This window comes from Alternaria arbusti, assembly GCF_024043155.1.
Source record: "Alternaria arbusti strain BMP 1465 chromosome Unknown scaffold_11, whole genome shotgun sequence".
Classification (NCBI taxonomy): Eukaryota; Fungi; Ascomycota; class Dothideomycetes; order Pleosporales; family Pleosporaceae; genus Alternaria; species Alternaria arbusti.
Window position 1 is genome coordinate 70,668 of NW_026249951.1, and position 15,712 is coordinate 86,379.

General features: G+C 54.7%; 4 protein-coding genes across 4 annotated transcripts; 3 read left to right on the forward strand and 1 right to left on the reverse strand.

Annotated features, from left to right (window-relative positions):
* Nucleotides 1-698: 698 nt before the first annotated feature.
* On the forward strand, nucleotides 699-1,729 carry J4E86_007622 (uncharacterized protein; the record flags this gene model as incomplete). Its single annotated transcript, XM_051448141.1, has 2 exons — nucleotides 699-1,126; nucleotides 1,177-1,729. 2 exons carry the CDS (start codon nucleotides 699-701, stop codon nucleotides 1,727-1,729), a joined length of 981 nt encoding a protein of 326 aa, XP_051300408.1.
* Nucleotides 1,730-4,479: 2,750 nt separating this feature from the next.
* On the forward strand, nucleotides 4,480-5,820 carry CEL6C (1,4-beta-D-glucan cellobiohydrolase cel6c; the record flags this gene model as incomplete). The annotated part of the gene is made up of 4 exons (XM_051448142.1): nucleotides 4,480-4,748; nucleotides 4,797-4,969; nucleotides 5,020-5,247; nucleotides 5,303-5,820. The coding sequence occupies 4 exons, from the start codon at nucleotides 4,480-4,482 to the stop codon at nucleotides 5,818-5,820; spliced, it is 1,188 nt and encodes a 395-aa protein (XP_051300409.1).
* A 3,786-nt stretch (nucleotides 5,821-9,606) lies between these two features.
* Nucleotides 9,607-11,974, forward strand: J4E86_007624 (uncharacterized protein; the record flags this gene model as incomplete). Its single annotated transcript, XM_051448143.1, has 5 exons — nucleotides 9,607-9,649; nucleotides 9,712-9,741; nucleotides 9,802-9,951; nucleotides 10,183-10,839; nucleotides 10,890-11,974. The coding sequence occupies 5 exons, from the start codon at nucleotides 9,607-9,609 to the stop codon at nucleotides 11,972-11,974; spliced, it is 1,965 nt and encodes a 654-aa protein (XP_051300410.1).
* A 447-nt stretch (nucleotides 11,975-12,421) lies between these two features.
* J4E86_007625 (uncharacterized protein) lies at nucleotides 12,422-14,665 on the reverse strand (the record flags this gene model as incomplete). The annotated part of the gene is made up of 7 exons (XM_051448144.1): nucleotides 12,422-12,446; nucleotides 12,508-12,583; nucleotides 12,637-13,240; nucleotides 13,291-13,859; nucleotides 13,913-14,226; nucleotides 14,310-14,391; nucleotides 14,533-14,665. The coding sequence occupies 7 exons, from the start codon at nucleotides 14,663-14,665 to the stop codon at nucleotides 12,422-12,424; spliced, it is 1,803 nt and encodes a 600-aa protein (XP_051300411.1).
* Between the last annotated feature and the right edge of the window lie 1,047 nt (nucleotides 14,666-15,712).

The following is a 15,712-nucleotide window of genomic DNA, read 5'->3' on the forward strand; positions in this document are numbered from 1 at the left end:
TCCGATCTTCAGCGCATGCAATCAGCAACAGGACGGATGCAACACATTCTAACCAAAGAGCGCTACAGGATTGGAGGATTGTATGCCTATCGAAGCCCGGTCCCAGCCATGGGTTAAATGCGGACGAATGGCCCTTGGAGAGCCGCAACACGGTCCACGCGCCTGCTGAAGGGGTGATGTGATACATTCACTGCGCGCAGCACAAAATAGTTCCCAGCTGGTTTCGCCGTTGGACAAACAGCGAAGTTCGAGTCAGGGTACGGTGATAAGATGAGACGGTTGTCCGCGCCGCAGCTTTGGAGACGACGCCACGACCCACACGGGTGTGCTAACGCCCTGCCGTGGGAACTTAAGGCTACCGAGCAGTTCTCGCGTACTTTTCACGAGCAGTATCATGGCAGATCATGACGAGGAAGCAGTCGTAAGAGATCCAGGACGTGCAGCTACGTTGAAATTCACCATCGGTCTCTGCTTATGCTACACACTATGTGTAGCATGCCTTCGAGGTTATATTCGATGGAGAGCTTATAGTCTCGATGATCTGATCGTGCTACTATCAGGGGTACGTACATCGTGGTGTATTCATAACAATTTTGAGCACGACGAGAGGCCGTTACTGACAATCATGCGAATAGGTATTGGCGCTTAGTTTCTTTGGTGTCGTTTTTGCGTCCATCTCTACTGGACTCGGGCGCCCTATGACCGAGCTGGCTACTCTCTCATCCGCTATCGAGAAACTCAACAACTACGCAACGGCTGGTAACATCCTATGGGTCATATCCCTATGCGTCTCTAAGATTGCCATCGTTGCCATGCTATTGCGCACGACACAGACAAGATTCCACAGAAGATTCCAGTACGGCGTAAGCGCCATAATCGTCGCTCAATGTCTCACATCCGTCCTCCTTCTGAATGTCGACTGCTCGGTCCACCGTGTGCTTGCGTGGGACATCACCTCCGCGCACTCCGAATGTGCCCAGAGTGAGCGACGATGGATTGCTCTCACAGCTCTGGACGTCATGACCGAGGTCCTCCTGCTCTTCCTGCCCATTCAGTTGGTGTGGGGTCTACGTATGGCCTTCCGAACCAAACTCATCGTCATATCGTCATTTTGGCTCCGACTACCGTACGTACCGCTCGCCAGCAGTGCTTTTGTATTAGCTGATCACGCGATAGAATCCTAATCTTCTCTGCTCTTCGCCAAAATGAGATACATCAACTTACAACCACATCTGATGTCTCTCTCACGGCAGCCACAGTGGTCATCTGGCAGGCTGTGGAACTATCATACTCTCTAGCGGCCGCGACGCTCGCTGCGCTCAAGCGGTTCACAGAGTCGCTCAACACTGGTTTCGGTCATGGCGAGCTTATGCGGATTCATGCCCCATCTCGAGGATACAAGCTGTCGGGTCGTGGTGTTGCTTCAGGGAAAGCGAGAGCTTCACGCAAACAGGCATCTCGCCCGGGTGCGCCTGAGATCTCTATGGACACGATGTCATCTGACACGACAGCTTTGCCCCCATCTAGATTTGAGCCTCGAATTGCGCAGATGAAACTGAGGCCTGAACCACTCCAAAACACAGCGACAGTCTCGTCGACACCGCAGAACTTGGTTTTACATGACGAGCGAGTGGATGATGCGAGCTTGAAAAACAACATCATACGACAAGAAGTCCAGTACTCAGTTCATTATGAGCAAGACACCACGATAGACCAGGATGACAAATGAAGAGTCGCCACTTGTTAGCATGGTACCCAATCGAAGGGAAATAGCAGGCTGAAAAACTTGGATTGCGATTGCATCATGGCTTCATGCGGTATACTATCGCCTGGGTTTGACGCTCTCACTAGGGCTTACCGCCCGTCGCGTCGCCTACGAACCCATATGCTGAACAAATGCTCCGTGCGTTGGACCATTTTCAACTGCGATGCGACAGCGAGACGCACCATTATGCCTGCGACTTCAGCAATCCAGGCGTACCGTTACCCATCAACGTACGCAATAATCTGCATAGTCTGCACGAGAAGCTCGAACTGTGAGCTTTGTTTACATTCAGGATTTGCCATCGCGGAAGATCCATCCAAAGTCCGCTTCCCAGACGACAAGCGCGTAGGGACGATGTGTCGCCTACTTGTATCGCGTCTTTCAGACTTCATTTCCTCCATCGGATCAACCTTCCGAATACAACAAAGTATGACGAGATCTGGATGGCAACACAAGGGATAGGCTCTCACTATCCGCAGAACTTTGACGCTCAATAGCCGAAATTCGTACATCGGAATGATTGTACTCTTTTCTTCTTGGTGTTCGAGCAGCGATGCGGGATTTATACTTGCTGAGATGATTCAAACAAGAGAAAGTAAGAGACTTGGAAAGTACCGGAGACGGGAGCCATGAACGTAGGAATCCAACGCCAGTCGGATGCCGGCATCTAGTGCCATGGATGCCTGCCTCTCTATGGCCACGTGATCGATCGCAAAAGTCGGTAGCATCAATATCGAATGGCTATGGATATATGGCTGATGTCCAGATGCGCCTTCGCAGGGGTATGCAGAGGTCTCTTCGAATCTTCACGCAATTTGAGCAAGGTCTCACCGCCGAAGCGTGGATCGCAAGAGGCATCGTGATTTCTTTGCCCACCCTTTTCAGAGCACACGAATCTACCAAAGTCTAACTATCCTCTCGAGAATCGCGGACGTTCACACAAGCTCAGAAATTCTCCTCAAGCGCAAGGCTTGCGAGGCAATGGCGTGAAGCTTAGGTACATTAGATGGCCTCCATATTGGGACTACGCTGGAAGGGGAATAGACTCGTCATTAGCGTGGGCAAGCTTCAATTACCCGACCACTCTGGCATCTGCGAACGCGAACCTCGTCACTCACATCAACAACTCAGATCATCCTTCCGAGCGTCGTCGTCACCACTATGTATCAGTTTCAGACTCTCCGTTACCTTCACTCTCTCACAACGCGGTCCGAACCACACAGCTAGCTGCAGCAGCGCAGGTCGTGCGCCGATACGCATGCCGTGCGCTCACAAGACCAGACGGAAGTGGTCTGCCGCCTTCCACGCGTATAGCACCAGTAACGAGATCAAATCCGCTGTGATGTTATTGGTAGCACCAGGCTCCACTCGTATCATGCCATCGTGTACCAGAAGCCGTCCAGTGCGGCAAAGAAGAGTATATCCAAGACTATTTGACACAAAGACGGTCAAATGCAACGATACCGCGCACCTTCAGGCAGATGCTACGTATTGCGCTGTCCGGTCGTATTCTCATATGCTCATTTTAGGCAGACGCATATACCCGGGAGTTCCCCCAATCCTCATCTTCCAGAAGCCTACCGCAAGCGCTCGTCCTGCCTCACACGACCTCCAGACCAGCATCGCAAGTCGGTAGCGAGGCTTGGCTGTCTTATCGACCTGGTCTCTCGTTCGCCATAACCTCCCATGTGGAGTGCATCAGGATAAATGCAAAATTAAAGAGCCTCCAAGATCGACCTTCATCAATTTCGAGTGTCATGTGTACATTCGAGCCTTTCGAGAAGCTTTCTAGCCAAAGATTTCCGGGCTGCCTTCGTGTACCTGCTTACGTTTTACATCGGGCCGAGCCCAATTAACCCTCAATACAGCTTTGTCGGGGAAGAGGACTCGCGTCATTTTACTGCAGATTTGTTGATCACTCGTGCATTGCCAAAGATTTCATGGGGACTCTAAATGTTGCGAGGAGTTCACCTGCAACAACAATCGGAAGACGGTTCTCCATGACCCGTATCATATGACCCGATCAGCTGTCCCACGATACTAAACTCTTTCATATCTCGATGGGAAGCTTACGGGCTACGTAGATGATGTCGCAAACTGCCAATCATCGTCATCACGAGTGAGGCTGAGGACTAAGATCGCGGGGTAGGAGACCCGAACAATAAGCACCCCCGCAACCCCAATACGTCTCATGTAAACATTCATTTATCTACCCTGTAGGCAGGGTCCAAGCGGCTGGAGACCTATCAAGACGACTTTGAGCAACGAAAAGAGAATATGACATTCGGAAGTTTGGAAGATACCCAAAGAGAGCATCCCACTGCATAATCCTAATGGCAGTCTCATGAGGCGGTAATGTCGTTCCACAAAAGAACTCTTCATCCAAAGCTCATAGCTAGTAAAGCAACGCCACCTCGAGAGACCAGGCTTTTGCCTCCCACTCAGCTGGTGCTATGTCAGTGGACCCCTACTATACTACCATGCCGCCATTGATAAATCTTCATCTAAGCCTCATATCTCAAGCGCTGATCGCACAGACCCAAACCAGAAGCTAACGTCCGCAGTCTCCGGGCCTGCTTCCTGATGAGACGGTACCTCAGTGCTGAGTTGGCGCCATACTAGCAGCATACGATCCAACGCCGATATAAGAGGCTCCCATTACCCCCAAGGCTTCCAGCACCAACGCAACCAAACAACTTCATTCAGACGTCAACATGAAGGGTCTTTTCTCTTTCGCCGTGACCTCGGCCATTACTGGCGCTTTCGCTCTCCCATCTCCCGTAGAGAACGGCCCCATCACTGCTCGCCAGGCTGCAGCATGTGCCACTCCCGTTACTCTGTCTGGCAACCCCTTTGCGTCCCGATCCATCTACGCCAACAAGTTCTACTCATCCGAGGTCGTTTCTGCGGCTGCTCAGATGACCGACACTGCTATGGCGGCTAAGGCTCTCAAGGTTGCTGACGTTGGAACTTTCTTGTGGATGTGAGTTAATTTGCTCGTCCTCACAAATCTCTACTAACAGATGATCAGCGACACCCGTGAGAAGATCTCCGTCGTCGAGGATGGTATCAAAGACGTCCCCTGCAACCAGATTGCCGCACTAGTCATCTACGATCTGCCCGGTCGTGACTGTGCCGCCAAGGCCTCCAACGGTGAGCTTGCTGTTGGCGAGCTCAGCGTCTACAAGACCGAGTACATTGACCGTAAGCGTTTTATTCTCTGTTGATCACAGCCCTTACTAACAATACGCAAGCCATCGTTGCCATCTTCAAAAAGTACCCCAACACCGCCATCGCCCTCGTCATCGAGCCCGATTCGCTCCCCAACTTGGTCACCAACTCCGACCTCCAGACCTGCAAGGATTCCGCTTCTGGCTATCGCGACGGTGTCGCATACGCTCTGAAGCAGCTCAACCTGCCCAACATCGCCATGTACATCGATGCCGGTCACGGAGGCTGGCTCGGCTGGAACGACAACCTAAGTAAGCACCCTTCCATCCCCTCAATCCCATCACATTCCTAACAACCCCTTTCCAGAGCCCGGAGCCAAAGAACTAGCAACAGTCTACAAGGCCGCAGGCAGCCCCAAGCAAGTCCGCGGCGTAGCCACCAACGTCGCCGGCTGGAACGCCTGGGACCTCTCCCCAGGAGAGTTCTCCGGCTCCTCCGACGCGCAGTACAACAAAGCGCAAAACGAGAAGAAGTACATCGAGCTCTTCTCGCCCGAGCTCAAGTCCGCAGGCATGCCCAGCCAAGCCATTGTCGACACGGGCCGCAACGGCGTCACTGGCCTGCGTGAGGAGTGGGGCAACTGGTGCAACGTCAACGGCGCTGGTTTCGGTGTTCGTCCTACGAGCAACACGGGCTCTTCGCTTGTGGACTCGTTCGTCTGGGTTAAGCCTGGTGGTGAGAGCGATGGCACGAGTGATAGCTCGGCCACTAGGTACGATTCTTTCTGCGGAAAGCCCGATGCCTACCAGCCCAGTCCTGAGGCTGGTCAGTGGAACCAGGCGTACTTTGAGATGCTGGTTAAGAATGCTAAGCCTGCTTTGTAAGGTGGTGGGTTTACATCAAGTCTCATTGGAGGAGGGCATGAGGTAGTTCGAGGACGGGGAGTGGTGTTGCCTTGTACATAGATTGATCGGTCGGTGGGGAAGAAGTCGACAGGTGGAAGTTGCGGTTCGAAAACTTCGCTTCAATTGTTTATACATCAACGTAGTTACGGATAAAGAAATAGAACTCTCGTTTGATCAAAATCCACACCGACATCTTCGTGCTTTGAGGGATAAAGTAGTAGAACACAGAGTCGCATTGATGTTGTCCAGGGCGAGAGTCGTCAACTTTGCTCATTCAACCACCATGACTACGTGCGGTTTTGACTAGTAAGATGTAAATTTACCCAAAAGAGTGCGCCTAATGAATTTTCCCCCTTGCCGACCCATGTATACTTTCCAAAACTCCGCGTGCGCGCTCACAAACTAAGGCATGCTCGCTCGCTCAAACCCCATAAAACGCCATGACCTCGCCGCGTGATGCATCGCAGTCCAAACAGTACTCTGTAACGCTAGAGTCAAGCCGTGAGGCTTTCCGTATAGTGTAGCGCATATTGAATCGTTCAAATCATTCATCTCCAATCCTCTCTTCGTTTCTATCGTCTTGTGGACTTGATGTACTCTCAATGGAAGAATGCTGTCGGCTAAGAGATCGCTCCAAATCGCGTCTTAGGCGCGTAATAGACTGTTCATCGGAGTCGTTCTAAGACATCCGCCTTCTTCTGAAAGGCTCTTCTTCTTCCTCTTCCTCTTTCTCTTCGTTAACTTGCAGCGTTAACCACGCAGCGACCAGAGCGCAGATGCCGCCAAAGCGCAGCACCCAGGCTACACTCGTGTCACCTGCCGTGCCCCTAGGCTTTTGTAGGAGCTTGAACATGATGGCACTGACAAGTGTTGCGATGACCTGCGGCGCTGCAATGGCGACGTTGTGAATACCCAACACAACACCAGCAGAATCGGCGCCAGAACCGTCATCCTCTCCCTCGGCGATGAGCTGAGATTCGCGGTCGCGAGGCTTGATGATACCGCGACGGATGGCGTCTCTCTTGGAGATCTCAGAGGAGATGATGGCGAACGGAGCCCAGTTGGTCACACACCAAGGAATACCGATGGCGCCGACAAGAACTGTAGCTCCCAACGTACTACGAACAAAGAAGGTGAGGACCATGAGGACGGCAAAGAGAATGTGTGAGATGAACCAGGATCGACGGAGAGTGAGCGATTTGACTTGCAACGTTTCCAACGATTTGGCGATCTTCTCCATAGTTGTGTTTGGGTTTTCCCTGCGTGCCGGACCTAGAGCAAAGTAGCCAGAGCCACCCATGGAATGTGGGGTTGTCGGTGTCATAGGCGTTGCCGGGGTTATTGGACGGTCGGGTTCTGGGGCTTGGAACGTCGGAGGGATGACGAACGGCAGGATGACAGAGGAGAAGAAGGTGGTGATAGCGAACACCAAAAGCGCTCTGGTGCCAATCCTGGTACCGCTCTCCAAGATCTCGTCAATCTTGCCATCTGGCAGGTGGGGGTTCTCCTCAAAGTAGGGGTCGGCATAGATTTCGCCAACATAGGTAGTGATGTAGAAGAGAAATGGGAACCATCCAATCCAAGCAAAGAACTGCACCATGCAGACCTTCTTGATCTGAGGCGGGAGTTTCTTGACTGAGCGCGCGAGGCCCCTGAAGAAGGCCATGACACCTTCCTGCTGCTCGGCCGGTGCAGTGTCAAATTGGGGATCGCGTTCTGAGCAGGTTGAGCAACTGATGCCAACAGTGATAGCCATGACAAACGAGGCGATAGCGCAGAGGACCTTGAACTGTGTGCCACCGAGCCAGGGAAGGTAATCTGGCAGATTGATATAACCAGCTAGGTAACCCAAGATGTTGCCAATGCCAGCCGAGCGCATCAGCCATGCATTGGCCGACTCCTGCTGATGGGTAGGGGCCACGTCGACGATGTATGCTCGCACACCAGCTTGGATGACGTTGATAGCGAAATCGAGCACGTAAACGAACAAGACGGCGAAGAGCATGATGCACGTCTTGACCCCAGACGACTCTGGGTCAGCGCCGAAGAGGCCCAGGAAACCTCCGATGATTTCCCTTGCCCAAGCGAGGACCATGAGTGACACGATGGTCGCAGCAGCACCGCCGATAATGAAGGGTCTCCGCTTTCCCCAGCGCAGACGGCAGTTGTCACTCTTGAGACCGACATAGGGCTGGACAAGTACTCCGGAGAGAGGGCCGGCAATCCACACGAGAGCAAGCATCGACTTGCTCAGACCGAGCGATAGTAAGTATGGCTGCGTACAGTTAGCATAGTTCGCGGTCGAGGTGGGCTGCGGTGGTCCGACGGGTCGTGCATGCATGGCTCACACGACCTCAGTGCCGGATCTGCATGCAGGGCCCATGTCGTCCTCATGGAGATTTGCAGCGAGAAAAAGCACTTACCGATCCGTTGGAAGTCTCTACGGACCATCCTATTTGCAGGCCGAGGCCTCCAAAGGTGAGCAAGAACAAGAACCAACTGCTCTTTGTCTCCTCGACCTGTTGTTCGCCCATCCAGTCATCGTCGTCGTCGTCGGGCGACAGGCTCTCCTTAAGGAGCGGGTCGATTTCGGAGGACATTCTTTGGGGGATGATGGTGGGCGAGTTCTCGTGGATGAATTCGACGTGGGTGTGACCTTCAGTGTCTGGTCGTCCACCCATGAGCGAGTCGCGGCCAAAGGAAACGAGTTTGGGGCGTGGCTTGGGGCGGGCGGAAGTGTCGATTCTGGAGGGAGGAGAGGCACGAGGTGAAGAGGAGCGCGAGTCGCCGCCGTTGGGCCGTGAGGACGACATGATGGGGCAGGTGGCAGTCGCAACCTGATCTGGGGAGAGTGCGTGGAGTGGCCTGCGCGGGCGACGTGGTCAGCCCTGGTGGCTTACGACTCGCTGTCAGGGTCGGCGAGATTGTGATTGGCAGCAGCGAGGTGGGTAAGTACGAGGATGCGAGGATGCGCGGTGGAGAGATGTGGTGAGAGGCAGACTATCAACAAAAGGCGAGTGGCGCGGTGGGACTCAGGCCATGCTCCAAAGCGTATCGAGCGTGAAAGAGGCGCTAGTGGGACCGCTGGGGCTGCGGCGGCGATCGATCTCGAATCTCGACCAAAGTTCACAATCGGCGCTGCTCAAAGAGACGGCGGAGGGGCGGGCAGCAGGCAGGTCTATAACGGGCGGGGAGTCACGATCAGGTTCGAGGCGGTGTAGGTCATGTGGGTGCCAGCCGTGTGCGGTAGGCTTGGTGAAGGGTCTAGCAGGTCTTGCAGGTGATTCTGGGTAGATGTCATGCAGGCGTGCTAGCCAGTGTGCGTGCCATGACGTCGCCCCATGAGCGGTTCTGAGACCCTCGTCGATGGCGCTAGGCCCAATCAAGGCTGGTGCTCGCTGGAACGGCAGCCGAGACATGGAGACACCTGGACGCTGTGCGAAGGCAGCGACGCGTCTGCAAGGAGCCTCAGAGCCTCACCAGGTCGCCATATCGCCATATCGCCAGCCTCGCATCGCTATTCCACGCTGCCAGACCTGCATCCAGCGCGCCTAGCCCTGCCCGGACACGCCCAACGCCGCTCCGGCCTCCACTCCTTGCGCAACGTTGCCCTAGGCCCCGTCCCATCCAGGCAGCCCCAGGACCAGCATCCAACGCCCAGCGGCCACCTGTAACCTCGACATATACGCCCACAACCCCCGCGCAATCCTCCTGCGATACCGCACACGCTCGCGCTGTTGATGACCGCCCGGCCTTGATTCCACCATGGCGTCGATAATGGGCTGGTGGGCAGTCGGCCAGCTACTCAGTATGCGCCCTCGACTCTTCTAGTCTGACACGCCCGGCATACATACTGACTGTTGACGGCAGAGCGCGATGCATCCGACGCAGACCCGGACGGTCAGTTCCCCGCTCCACACACACACACACGGCGATCCCATCTCTAATGCGCGCCAACAGACGAGCCAGAGGCTGGCCAGAAGGAGATATTCACATCGTGGGCCCTGTCCATCCTGATTATGCTCCTCATAATAGCCCTCTTCACGAGCTACATACTCCACACGCGGAAGATCCAGGCCGTCCATGAGACAGTACTGTCCATTTTTGCAGGTACGTCGTTCCCACACCACCCTCCGCGGCTGCTTGGGCCCTTCCGCAAGCTTGGCGTCCGTTGAGACAAGCTCGGCGTAGTGTGCATGGGCAAGGCCACAAATTCCGATCACTTGCAGCCCGAAGCCCATCACCCGACTAATTGTGGGGTAACCTGCAATATCCACCTGCGATGTCGCCTAGTCCATCTCGTAATCCAATCGCGCTATGATGCTCGCTAACGCCCTTCAGGCATGGTCGTTGGCCTGCTGCTGCGCCTGACAGCAGTCGCTTCCGTCCGAGATGTCGTCAGTTTCGACTACCAGATGTTCTTCAACTTGCTCCTGCCTCCCATCATCCTCTCGGCTGGCTATGAACTCCACCAAGGCAATTTCTTCCGACACATTGGAACCATTCTCACCTTTGCCTTCGCTGGCTCATTCATATCCGCCCTAGTCCTTGGCATCATCCTGTTCCTGTGGACCAGGATACCTCTCGATGGCTTCAAGATCAACTTCGTCGAGGCCATGTCTGTTGGCGCTACCCTCTCGGCCACTGATCCCGTTACCATTCTTGCCATCTTCGATACGTACAAAGTAGAGCCCAAGCTATACACCATCATCTTTGGCGAGTCTATTCTCAACGATGCCATCGCCATCGTCGTCTTCGAGACTGCACAAAAGTACAAGGACGGTGCTGAGTCTCTGGGCTTCATGAGCCTTTTTGAAGCCGTAGGCATTTTCCTCGGCGTCTTTTTCGGAAGTCTGTTCATAGGTGTCATGGTCGGCATCGGCGTGTCTCTGATGCTCAAGTTCACCTATGTTAGGCGCTTCCCCAAGACTGAGAGCTGTCTCATCATACTCACCGCATACTTGACATACTTTCTGTCCAATGCTATCCACATGTCTGGTAAGTCTTCACCGTCTTCCTTCTCTGGCCGTCTGCTAATCATCCTGTAGGTATCGTCTCTTTGCTCTTTTGCGGTATCTGCATGAAGCATTACGCTTACCACAACATGTCAAGACGGACCCAGTTAACCACCAAGTTTGTCTTCCAGGTCACCTCCCAGATTTCGGAGAACTTCATCTTCATCTACCTAGGCTTGTCCCTCTTCACTGATGACAAGCTCGATTACAAGCCCCTCTTCATATTGATTACCGTATTCGGCATTTGCGCCGCTCGCTGGTGCGCAGTGTTTCCTCTTTCAAGGCTCATCAACTCTGTCACAAGATATCGCCAGCGCCGTCGCGGCGACGAAGTTGTGGAAGAGATTCCTTATCCTCACCAGGTCATGATCTACTGGGCAGGCCTGCGTGGTGCTGTAGGTGTTGCGCTTGCTGCAGGTCTCACAGGTAACAACGGCGACACACTGCGAGCCACAGTTCTTGTCGTAGTCGTTCTGACTGTCATCATCTTCGGCGGTACCACTGCACGCATGCTAGAGATTTTGGGTATCCGCACTGGTGTAGTCGAAGAGATTGACAGCGATGATGAGTTCGACATTGAGGTCGTTAATGGCGGCACCTACACACGCAAACAGGGTCAAGCTTATGGCAACACCCCACGTCCCGGCCAAAATGGCTTCTCACTCAACAATGTCAACGGACCCGACGCTACATACTCTAGCGGATCCGTTAGTCGAAGTAGTCCACCCACACGACCAAACGGCGCTATGCGACGCAACTCGAGCCATCCACGTGCTAGAGACGGCGCAGACCAAAGTCTCCTCAGCCCAGCTGATAGCGGCTCTGCTGATGAAGATGACATCGACCTTGACCTTCCTCCCAGCGCACGCCGCTCGCCGAATCGCGGCCCGTCGCCATTAATGGGCGACCCATCCCCGTACCCGACATCAGGCATAAGACCGGTCGGCTCGGCGGCCGAGGGCTCAAGTAGGGTTGCGACTGCCACAGGTGCAGTGAAGCAGCTCTTCAACGAGATCAGCCACGATCCTGCAAACGCCTTCAAGCAGATCGATGACGGCTTCCTCAAACCACATCTGCTCCTAGACCAAGGCAAAGGTCCAGGGCCTGGTAATGTTTGATTGTATGAGTAGACGGATGGGAAACAAGCATTCGTGGCGTTTGAGTCATCTTTGGGATTAGGAGCTAGCGACTTTGATCGCCTGGCGCATAGCGTAGCATGACTTGTTGAGTCATGATGGAGCGCAGTCACCGCTACTTTGGTTCTCAGAGTCGAACTGTATTTCATGTAGACTGAAATCATAACACACATCACGGTGCATGGAGAGAGCGAGTTCGAAGTCGAATACCAACGATATTCACTATAGTAAAGGAAGATTGGGAATCAAAAATACCTCATAACGTCCTGATTTCTCCAAACCGAACACGAGAATAATAAAACAACACAATTGTCTCCAGAGCCCCTTTGCCGATTTTACCCACCACCCACTTGCCTTCTCTATGGATCAATGATGAAATCAAGTGAATGGCGTTATGTATTCACCCTTGATCAAGAGACCACGACCTTCCTAAGGTCCAGGATACCTGTCAAACCTAATGCAAGTCAGCATTTTGAGCTTTTGGATAGGGAAATGTGACTGGACAAGTGACTTACCTCCAGATACGCGCACGCATATCGCCACTACCGGTAGCGAAGACGCCTCCTGTGGGGCTGGGAGCTACGGAAATAACTGGAAAAGGCAACGTTAGTAACACGATAGACGCAAAGATATATCAAGCTTACCGGAGTTCTTGTGTCCCTGCAACATGAGCTGCGCGACACCAGTGTGAGGGTCCCAGAACTGGACACCGCGGTCCTTGGAACCACTCAGTACCCAGTCACCGTGGGGGGTAAGGGCAACGCTGAGCACAAAGTCCTTGTGGCCTTCGAAAGTGCGGATGCACTTGCCGGTTGGTTGGTGGCCGCCTGGGACGAAGCGGTTGTTGGTGGATAGCTCCCACATTTTGATCGTCTTGTCGAGACTGCCACTGACGAGCCTGTTGCCCGAAGGAGCAAAAGCCACACTGTAGACACTATCCTTGTGACCGTGCTCGCCTTCGAGACGGACGACAAGCTGGCCGGTCTGAATATCCCACACGCGGACGCTCTTGTCGAGAGATCCAGCGGCGACGTAGAGGTTGTCGGGGGAGATGGCCACGGTGGTGACACCGTCCTCAATGGAGAAGTTGGAGACTTGCATGTTGGACTCGAGGTCCCAGAGACGGACACTGCGATCGCCACTACCGGATGCAATGATCTTGCCGTTCCTGGCAAAGTCCAAGGAGTAAATGTCCTGCTCGTGTCCAGTGAACTGGTGCTTGATGGTGCGGGTAGCAATGTCCCAGACCTGGCTCAATGTTAGTCATGATTGATAGAGCGAGTCAGGATCAAACTTACCCTAATGACCTTGTCCTCAGCACCGGTTGCAAGGTACTGGCCGCTGGGACTGAAGCAGACGCTTCGGATGTACAAATCGCCGTCCTCGGGCAGGCTTCCATCCTGAAGATGCGCGACAGGGTTTCCAGTCTCGACATCGAAAATCTGGGCTGAACGGTTGCAACCTGTCGCAACCCACCTTCCGTCCAAGCTGAAGCGTACGCAGCAGACGACACTTTGATGGGGTAGGTTGTGGATCAAGTCAACATCAAGCACACGTCTTGAACGAGGGTTGAAGACCGCGAACCAATCGCTGCCCTCCTTCTTCAGGTTCTCTGGCAACTGCTCAATGTCTAGATCAGCCAAGACGTTGCTCTGGCTGAGAGGAATGTGGTTGGGCGCCATCAACGCACTCGGCTGCTGATGGTGGGGAGGAGGAGTCGGTCGCGGGACTTGAGGCGATCCGGGGTAGGGTGCCGGGTTGTTCTGCTGAGGAGTGGCGGGATTGGGTGGGCCGTTGGGGGGACCGCGGGCAGGACCTGGACGCTTAGCACCAGGTGAGGCAGTGGGCTGTGGAGGCTGACCATAACCTGCGATGTGTTAGCCAAGACGAGGGCGGAAGCATGGAGTCTTTGACGCTTACCATTGACAGATGGACCCTGCTGGTAGCCACCAAAGTGCTGTGGCGGACCAGGAGCAGGGTTCAGTCCTGGGGGGCCTTGGGGTCCTCCCAGTTGTGGCGGCATGCCATGGCCCTGGGGCGGCTCCTGTGGAGGAGGCGCCAGTCCCGGACCACCTTGGGCAGCACTGCCTGCCATTATGCCGCCGAACAGGTTACTAGGCCCGTGGCCGATCTGAGGCGGCTGAGGCTGCGAGGGGCCGTGGTGCTGCGAGTTCTGGCTGGGGCCGCCGCGAGCCTCGAGTTCGCGCTCCAGCTGGGTGATACGCTCCTCGTATCTAGCACGGGGGTTAGCATCCAAAGCGCAGCCTGAGGGAAGCTCGGAGTCATGGTGTATGGGCGACGTGCGCGAGGTGCTTACTTTGCTTTCATCTGGTTGTGTGACTGCTCGAGCGAGTAGACCTTGCCGCGAATCAACTCAATCTCTTGGATGTGACGCGTGACTGCGAAGACTAGTTAGCAGCTGTGAGCTCGATGCGACAAAAGACAGTCGAGGCCATGCGCAGAAAGTTTGCTCGCCCGGTCCTTGGATACCGCACGGCAACTGCTTCCCTTCGCGGCTGGATAGCATGTGCAAGACTCACTTTGGCCTTCGGCATCGACACTGCGCTGGGATTCGGCTTCGAACTCGGTCTTGATGTTGTCGAGCAGCTCGTTGAGGCGCTGGGCTGGGCCCGTCTGGGGAGGCATGACCGCCCGGGGAGGGTAGTGGTTCATGCTGGCGGCGGGGTCGCGCGTCCGGGAGAGGGTGCGAAGATGGGCTGGCCGTCTGCTTCGCGTTGTGCGCTATTGAGACGCGAGCAACAGGGCGCGGTATGCGACGACGTCGGGTGGGAGCCTGGCGGTCGCAAGGCTGTGGGCGCACAGCTGGCACGAGCTATCTGGGCTGGTACACGTCTACGGGGCCGGCCCTCTGGTGGGCGCGACGGGTGTCGGATGGATAAACGGTGGATGGGGGCAGATAGGGATGCAAACGGGTGAGATGGTGTCGTGGCTGTGAGATCGCTGAGGTTTGAGCGCAAGATGGGTGGGTCGCCGTGGTTGGTGCTTTTGCTTGGCTTGCACGGAGGAAGAGGCGTTTCAAATCCGGCAGGCGGGAAACATGGCCATCTGGAGCGCTTGCGCCGACATGGCACCAGTTCCGCTACGACTCTCTGTTCCCAGGACGTCGACATCGGCATGTGCATCCACGATACTCTCTTTTCCACCCCTAAACTTGCATGACTCCGCCCAAGACTTTCGACAGCATCCCTTCTCCCATCCGCGTCGCTCGCTCCGCTCCACCCCATCCAGCCGGACCCTTGTGCTTGCTCGCGCTAGTGCTGCCGTTCCCGCCGCGCTACACTGCATTGAGCCAAGCTGCATATCGCACGTGTTTGTCCTCTTTCGGCCGCGATCGCTTTTCTTTCCCACCTTACATCAGCACTCACATTCGTACACTCAGGCGGCCTTGTCTCTACAATGACTTGCCACCCCCACGATGCTTTCTTCTTCGTTCAGCGATAGCGGGACTATCAGGCCTAGTCCACGTAGCGGCTGCGCTTGAGTAATTGAACTACACGGAAAAAGTGTTGCATGCGCATACGGGCTAGTGATCGTGGCATGAGCATCACGATGTGTTCTAGCCAGTTGTGCGTCTGTTTCATTGCAAGTGTCCTCGGAAGATCGACTCTGCATACATCGTTCGGTGTTTTTGTGGCTTCCAGAGTCATGCAACTTGTTAGAGCCCGAGACTAGTTTTCGTCTTCAATGTTGCATTCCTCC